The sequence below is a fragment of the Geotrypetes seraphini genome, chromosome 4, assembly GCF_902459505.1.
Source record: "Geotrypetes seraphini chromosome 4, aGeoSer1.1, whole genome shotgun sequence".
Classification (NCBI taxonomy): domain Eukaryota; kingdom Metazoa; phylum Chordata; class Amphibia; order Gymnophiona; family Dermophiidae; genus Geotrypetes; species Geotrypetes seraphini.
Genome location: NC_047087.1, coordinates 7483788 through 7492704, shown reverse-complemented (window position 1 = coordinate 7492704; position 8917 = coordinate 7483788). Strand labels below are relative to the sequence as shown.

The following is an 8917-nucleotide window of genomic DNA, read 5'->3' as shown; positions in this document are numbered from 1 at the left end:
AAAAATGGCAGAATTTACCTTTATCTTTGGGGGGTAGGATTGCTTTATTTAAAATGATAATTTTTCCAAAATGGTTATATGTTTTCCAGATGATCCTTTTGGTATTGAATAATGGTGATTGGCGGAAATTACGTACTTTAAGTATAAAATTTTGTTGGGCAGCTAAAAAACCTAAATTGTCTTTTGATTTTTTATTAGGTCCGGGTATAAAAGGAGGTTTAGGGTTTCCAGATATTCGTATTTATAACTGGGCTTGTTTATTACGACATATAAAGGATTGGGTTCTAGAGAATGATTAATTTACCCCTTTGTCATATGAAAAAGCATTTTTTCACCCTTATCATTTATTATTTTTGATTCAAGTATCAATGTCAAAGATTACCAGATTATTTAAAAGGAAATTCTATTTTGATTCCATTAAGATTACTATGGAATAAATTATTGAAATTTTGGGAATATCATCAAATTGTTACTGATTTTTTGCTTATTTTTTGCTTATTCAAGGAAATAGTGATGTTACTTTTAGACATTGGGCAAATAAAGGGATTAAATTTATTGCTCAGCTTTTAGATGAGTCTGGGAGATTGTGTAGATTTCTAGAACTTTCCTTGTTGGAAATGGTCCAGGGGCATTGTATGGACATATGCAAGTACAACATTATGTAAATCAAATCATAAGAGGGGGGATTTCATTGGGTGTACACGATAGGATCTTACATTTTTTTAACCAATGTAATGATATTCCTATTTCGGTATCTTTATTACATAAATTGTGGTGGAGTTTGATTCCAAATAGAACATATGACAATATTATACAAAAGTGGAGTGATGAAATGGGAATTCAATTATCACTTCAAGATTTCAGTCAAGCTATTCATCGTTTGCCTAAAATTATTACAGGATATATTTGGAGAGAATGTACATATAGAGTTTTACATAGGGCATTTTTTTCACAAGTACAAGCATTTCATACAGGATTAGTTAATTCTTCTATTTGTATCAAATGTGAGAAGGATTCCAATACTTTGTCTCATGCATTTTGGAAATGTCATTTGATCAAATCTTTCTGGTCTGCCATCCTATTATTTTTGGGGTCATTATGGAATTATCAATTGGTTGAATCTCCAAAAGGTGTGTTGTTTGGTAAGGCAGCAGCTTGTGGGGTTTTTGGACATGAGATGTATTCTTTTTCAAAAAGCATGTATGATTGGTCATAAATGCATATTACAATATTGGTTACAAAAAGATCCTCCAAATTATTGGCAATGGAGGAATCAATTCCATCGTTTAATTTTATTTGAGGTTTGTAAATTTCCTTATATACATGTTTAAAAAATTTATTTTGAAGGAATGATAAACATTTATTAGAAGTTAATATGGTCAATTTAAATGTAATGACTATTTTACTGTGTTATATTATTATGTATCTATTGCATTTCTTCAATAAAATGTTATAAAGTAAAGTACAGTCCTTCTCTTTGGAGGTTTAATTAACTTGAGTCAGTCTCTTTAATTGCAATAAAGTAAAGTACAGCAACCTGGTAACCTTCCGCGCGAAGGGCTCGCGCGGGGCCTCGCGCCACAGTCTTTCCCGCGCTATTTAAGGGCGGGCCGCAAGCGGGCGGCTCCGCCATGGCGCCCGCGACGGTGCTGGTCGTGGTGGCGGCGGTAGCGGCGAACTGCTCGGGGGCGGGCAACGGCAGCCTGGCTCAGGGGGGCGGCGGCGGCTGGGCGTGGTGCTGCGCGCGGGCCCTGAAGGTGGGCGTCATCGCGGCGCTGGGCAGCCTCATCATCGTGGGCAACGGCTTCGCGCTGCTCGTGACCGCGTCGTCGGTGGCGGGCTGGTCGCGCAGCAGCCGCCACATCCTGCTGTCGCTGACGGCCGCCGACGCGGCCCTGGCGCTGCTGGTGGTGCCGCTGAACCTGTACGGCAGCCTGGCGCTGGGCGGCGAGGCCGAGACGCCGCCGGGCTCCTACTGCCGCGCCGTGGCCTTCCTCAACTCCAGCGTGTTCGCCTCGTGCATCTACTCGCTGGCCGCCATCAGCCTCGAGCGCTACGTGGCCGTCTTCTTCCCGCTGCGCCGCGCGCGCCTGTTGAGCGCGCGGCGCGTGCGGCTGCTGATCGCCGCCGCCTGGCTGCTGCCGCCCGCGCTGTTCTTCCCCGTCGCCCTCCCGGGCGGCGCCGTGGTGCGCGTCTACTTCTCGCGGGCCTCGCTGCTCTGCTGCCCGGACTACGCCAGCAACGCGCCCTACTCGCTGCTGCTCACGGCGCTCATCTTCTTCCCCTGCGCGCTCATCGTCACGGCGGCCAACGGGCGCCTCTGGCTGGCGGCGCGCCGCCAGCGCCTCCGCCGGGGCCGAGCCCGTGACGTCGCCTCGCGCGTGCTGCTGCCCGTCGTGCTCGCCTTCCACGTCTGCTGGCTGCCCTCCGTCGTCACGGTGCTCTACAACGGTGAGTGCACGCGCTCGCGGGGCCCAAATGGCACTGGTGAAACATGCGCAGGCCCTTCACCCCTCTTCTACTTTGGAACATTTCATCACATGTCTTTCATTTCTTCAAAATAAATTTAAAAATTACCTATTGCAACCTTTTACCTTCCCCCCTCATTTTATATATAACTTTTTATTGAAGAAATGCAATAAAGATATAAAATAATCATTACATTTAAATTTATAATATCAACTTCCAACATATGTCTATCATTCCTTGAAAATAAATTTTTCAAATTACCTATTTACAACTCTTAATACATTCCTTCACCCCTCTTAAACATATAAGCTACAAGCTAACTTCAAGCCAGTACAGCACAACGGGGAAAAAACGCCTCAGATGTTACAAAGCTGACATAGCTTTGAAACTAGAAAGGAGAGATTAAATTGTTGATTAGCTCCCTTTCAACATTCTATCAAAGGCCAGAAAACCCCCTAAGGCTTGCTTGAAAAAAACAAAGCAGCACTTATCTTTCTTCTGAGCCAATGGCTTGAAGTTAGCTTGTGTTTAAGAGGGGTGAAGGTACTGAGCATGTTTCACCAATGTGTATTTAAACTGGAAACTTTGTTTTGTTTGACTTAAAATGTACATATACATATTATTAACTTCAAAATTGCATTTTTATCAATCATACCAATACTTCAAAAACATTCCCATGCTCCCACCCCAATACAAGATCAAAACCAAAGTACATTAATTCAGACATGTAATGAAAATTATTTAAACTTATTGATCAATATATAATACTCCTCCATCCACCCTCCCTGAATGTGCAACTCAAATATGAAATAAGGGATAATCCAGCTAATCAATTTTAACAAAATTTGTCAATGGACTCCAACTTAATTTAACTTATTATTTCCCAAAATTTCTGCATTCATTTTCTCATATTGTAGCATAAACATAAAGAATCCCACCAGAAGGACAAATTAAGCCGATTCCAATTTTTTCATTTTTTGGTAACCATTTGCATAACTATCCCAGTCATGATAGCAAATAATCTGCTTTTATATTTGTTCAAAGGAGGTTTAGGTGTATCACAATGTATCACAACTACAGATAAGAGACAGCCAAAATGACCTGTTTCATGATTACGAGTTTACACCCAGTAGCGTCTACCACGAACTTTCAAGACTCAAAGTAGACAAAGCCATGGGACCAGACAATCTACACCCCAGGGTACTCAGAGAGCTGAGTGAAGTTCTGGCTGAACCACTATCCGTGCTTTTCAATCTTTCCATGCGCATGGGAAAAGTACCCCTAGACTGGAAAACAGCTAACGTAATTCCACTCCAAAAAGGGCTGCAGAACAGAGACAGAAAATTACAGACCGGTGAGTCTTACATCCATAGTGTGCAAACTCATGGAAACACTGATCAAACAGAAACTTGACAAAATTCTAGACGAAGAAAATTTACGTGATCCACACCAACACGGATTTACCAGGGGAAGGTCCTGCTAATCTAATCTGATTGACTTCTTTGACTGGGTGACCAGTCATCTGGATGCCGAGGAGTCCCTGGACGCGATATATTTGGACTTCAGCAAAACTTTTGATAGTGTCCCACACCGCAGGCTATTGAACAAACTAAAATCGATGGGATTAGGGGATACATTCACTAAATAGGTAAGGGATTGGCTAGATGGTAGGCTTCAAAGGGTGATGGTAAACAGTGCCCCCTCCAAAATGTCAGCAGTGACGAGTGGAGTACCTCAGGGCTCCGTCTTAGGGCCGATTCTATTCAATTTATTCATAGGAGATTTGACCCAAGGGCTTAGAGGAAAAGTATCACTGTTTGCCGACGACGCCAAACTATGCAACATAGTAGACAAAAGCAGTGTGCCTGACTTTATGACGCAGGACCTACGGCAGCTGGAACAGTGGTCATCAACTTGGCAGTTAGGCTTCAATGCTAAAAAATGTAATGCACCTAGGCAAAAAAAATCCACACAGAGCTTACACACTGAATGGTGAAACCTTGTCCAGGACCATGGTGGAACGTGATTTAGGAGTGATCATTAGCAATGATATGAAGGCTGCCAATCATGTGGAGAAGGCTTCGTCCAAGGCAAGACAAATGATGGGCTGCATCCGTAGGGGTTTTGTCAGCAGAAAACCTGAAGTCATAATGCCACTGTACAGATCCATGGTGAGACCTCATCTCGAGTATTGTGTTCAATTCTGGAGACCACACTACCGGAAAGATGTATTGAGAATTGAGGCGGTTCAGCGAATGGCTACCAGGATGGTCTTGGGGCTCAGGGATCTCACGTATGACGAAAGGTTAAAAAAACTGCGGATGTACTCACTAGAGGAGCGAAGAGAGAGGGGTGACATGATTGAGACCTTTAAATATATCACGGGGCGTATAGAAGTGAAAGATGATATCTTCAGTCTTACAGGGCCCACGGTAACCAGAGGACACTCGCTGAAAATCAGGGGAGAGAAATTTCAAGGTGATGCTAGGAAGTAGAGAATGACACGGTGGCGGTTTACCCGCGGCCACCGCATTTTAGCCGCGGGTCACCCGCCGAAAACGGGGAAGAAAACTAGCAGTCGCTGCGGCGACGGGGACAAGGCCATTCTCCGCCCGCGGGGCGGTGAATGGTCTTGTCCCCGCAGTGAGGCATGAAGGATCGCGCGGTCCCCGCAGCTCACACCCGCCTGCCCAATCGATTCTAGTGTTTAGCCAGCTCTCTCCCTTCTCCTCACCTTAGTTTGTAGATTTTCTTTTTCGGCGACCCGCACGCTATCAGCCGCGCACCCGCTGCTGCTCAGTTTCGATCTTCTGCTCTGACGCAACCGGAAACAGGAAGTTGCAGCAGAGCAGAAGATTGAACACTGAGCAGCCGCGCGTACAGGTCGCCGAAAAAGAAAACCTATAAACTAAGGTGAGGAGAAGGGAGAGAGCTGGCTAAACACTAGGATCGATTGGGCAGGCAGGTAGTGGCTGCGGGGACCGTGCGATCGCTAGTGTTCCCGGCTCAAATTGGAAGGAGGGAGTGAAAGGGAAAAGGATTCTGGGCCAAGGGGATGAAGTCGGAAAGAAAAACCCACAGCAGGAAAGAAAGGGAAGGACTGGCAGGTGAGCCAGATGCTAGAAGCAGGGGGGGGGGGAAGAAAGAGGGAAAAAAGCTAGATGGGGTTGAAAAGAAGAGACACACTGGTATGGAAGAGGAAGATAGGGGAAATCTGGACACAGGAAGGTAACAGAAAGAGGGGAAATTATGTGCATGGGGCATAGGGACAGAGACATAAAGGGGACATGCCATGGGGATGGTATATGGACACAGGGGGGGCAATGACAGATACATAGGGGAGATATTAGAAATGGAGAAAATAGGAGCACAGAAGCGAGATGGTTTGTGGGGATGGGACAGGGACCGAGCTTGCAGGCTCCAGTGGCTTGCACAAATTACATTATAACGTGCCATGAAAATAAGAGGAAGGAAGGTAGATAGGCCACGCGAGAGGAGCTGAAGGGTAGTAGAAAGGAACAGATGGTAAAGGAGGGAGGGAAGGGTGGTGGTGGAAAGGAATAGAACAGACATTGAAGGAGGATGGAGAGGAACAGACCCCCAAGGGAAATGTGGAAGACAGAGTGGGAAGAAGACAGATGCCAGACTATGCGGGAGCGGAGGGAAGAAGATGGGTGCTAGACCAATTGGGGGGGGGGGGTTAAGGGAGAGGCACAGTAACAGCAAATGGAAGACGCAGAGAGAAGACACACAGTGGATGGAAGGAATTCAATGAGAAGATGTGGAAAGCAGAAACCAGACAACAAAGGTAGAAAAAAAAATTATATTTATTTTTTGCTTTAGGATAAAATAGTATATTAGTTGTGTTGATAAAAATTTATAAACAAAGCCCTGCCAGCTGAACATCTCTTTCTCTAGTTCAGCAGCAGGAACTTTGATTTATAAGAAAGGAATAAGCTAAATATTACAGTACTAAGGCTTATATGGATGCAGCGGGGACGGTGACGGGGCGGTGAAAGGGATGGCGGTGACGGGACGGTGAAGGGAACGGCGGTGACGGGGCGGTGCAGAGGATGGTGGGCCGGTGACGGGGCGGTGACGAGGACAGATTTTTTCCCCGTGTCATTCTCTACTAGGAAGTACTTCTTCACCAAAAGGGTGGTCGATCATTGGAACGAGCTGCCTCAGCAGGTGATTGAGGCCAACAGCGTGTCAGATTTTAAGAGAAAATGGGATATTCATGTGGGATCTATAGGGGAGTAAGAATCAGGGAGAGGGTCATTGGTATGGGCAGACTCGATGGGCTATGGCCCTTTTCTGCCATCAATTTCTATGTTTCATCTCATAAGATAGCAGAATTGATTCCAAAATCAAGTTGATTTGTCCCCATATTAATTTCCAAAAGTTGAGTATCGAGGGACAATAGAACAAAAGATGATCCAGTGTCCCTATTCCAAGATGACAATGCCAGCTATCTAATTTTTGTAAACAGAGTAAAAAAAAAACTCTTATGTAACAGTAAAAAAACAAGTTTGTCTCAGATACTGACCCTGTACATCTCATCCTCCAAGTCCAAATCTGTAGCTACTGAGTAGCAGAAATTAGCTGCTTTAATCTCAATGCTCCAAATCTCTTTTAGGCTATTGTGTCATTGTTATTAAAAAATGCATTCGGATAAATACCCTATGCGACACAGCAGCTATTGCAGTAAATAATGACCACTTTTGACAGGTATTTATCTAACCAGGTAAAGTGAAAATTACTCATCTTTCCCACAAATAGGCGTATAAATAAGTTTTACTGTTTTACATATAATCACGTTTGTAAATACAGTACACGAGGCAATTGAACATGAAATGAAGAAAAACTCACAAACAATACCTCATGGGCATTAAAAAAATAACTCCTTTATTTTGCTCAAAAATGCTCTGAAATGCAAAAAATCAAGGAAAATATTCAAAAAGGTCAGGATAGCAACAAAACAGTTACTTATCTTTGCCAGGGATCGGCAAATGTAATGATATATAAAATGGTGAAACTTAAACTTTATGCACCTATTTTTGCAGCAGTTATGCATTATTTATCTAAGCTAGGCCAATCTTTTTAATGCTGTTGTAAGATATTCCTAGCTTCTCTGCTAAAGATTAAACTTGTGAACTTGCAAAACCTCATTGCCACCAGAAGTGAATGTTAAGCATAGAATTGAATGTCCAAGTAGATTACCTCATAGCAACTTGATACAGAGAGATGTTGGCTTAAGATCCAAATATTATACAATATTCAAGAATAATGGCTTTTCTTTAACTGGATCAGAAGGATTTCAGGTAAAAACCATATGAACTATCCAATCAGAACAATTGGCGATCCAACATAAAAATCTACAAACAATTGATAAAAAAAATACTAGCTCAAAAGGTATCAATACAAAAGAACTGTTCAACTTGGTAACAAATTTATTTTACACCACACACTACACTTAGGGCTCCTTTTACTAAGGTGCTCTAGCATTTTTAGCGCACGCACAAGATTAGCATGCGCTAGCCGAAAAATTACCGCCTACTTAAAAGGAGGCAGTAGCAGCTAGTGCTATTCCACATGTTAAGGCCCTAATGCACCTTTGTAAAACAACCCCTCAGTTTATGCATAATAAGCTACCTTCAGCAAATGATTTAGCACAGCATTTTGATTCTAAACCCCCCCCCCCAAAAAAAAAAAAGTATTATTATTTGAAAGGATGGGTGCCTCCGGGTAGAAATCTGACCACTTTTGTCCAGATCAGGTTGGACTTATGCGAGGCTTTGTTTCATTCTTTGGATGAAGTAGGCAAGGTTCAAGTTCAGATTTTTCCAGGGCAGCTTTTATCTCTATAGGAACACAAATACACAGCAAATGTAACAGTACACACAAGCAATTGAGGCGGAAGGTTGCATTTAGTGGTTTATTGGTAGGTGTCTAGAAAAGGGAGATCATGTTTACGTGTTGCAATTTTTTTGCTAAATAGACAGATTTACTATTTCAAACGTAAGACAATCAGTATTACAAAACACTACAAATTCCCCTCCTTTTATGTAAGTGCCAGAAGACAATTATTAATGTGACTAAATAGGCAACTAAATAACATTAGATGGTTAAACAGTATTTATATTGTAGATACTTTATAAAATATCTGTTGTATATAATTCATAATTAAATGTCAAAAACAATTTTAGAAAGTGTCTGTTATTTACAGCATATATTATGCCATAATGTTATTATCCCAGGACAAGCAGGCAGGTATTCTCACTAGTGGGTGATGTCATCCGACAGAGCCCCGATGCGGACGTCTCACAAGCATACTTGCTTGAAGAAACTTCAGAAGTTTCGAGATGCCCGCACCGCGCATGCGTGAGTGCCTTCCCGCCCGATGCACCGGGCGTGTCTCCTCAGTTCTTTTCTTTCCGCGGAGCTG

General features: G+C 43.2%; 1 protein-coding gene across 1 annotated transcript in view; it reads left to right on the top strand.

Moving 5' to 3' along the window:
• Positions 1-1613: 1613 nt before the first annotated feature.
• LOC117358846 (D(4) dopamine receptor-like) overlaps positions 1614-8917 on the top strand; it is a 30541-nt gene continuing 23237 nt past the window's right edge. The window contains exon 1 of the mRNA XM_033940616.1: positions 1614-2451. Within this exon, the coding sequence (XP_033796507.1) occupies positions 1632-2451 (820 nt within the window). The 5' untranslated portion in view covers positions 1614-1631. The remainder of the gene's footprint in view (positions 2452-8917) is intronic.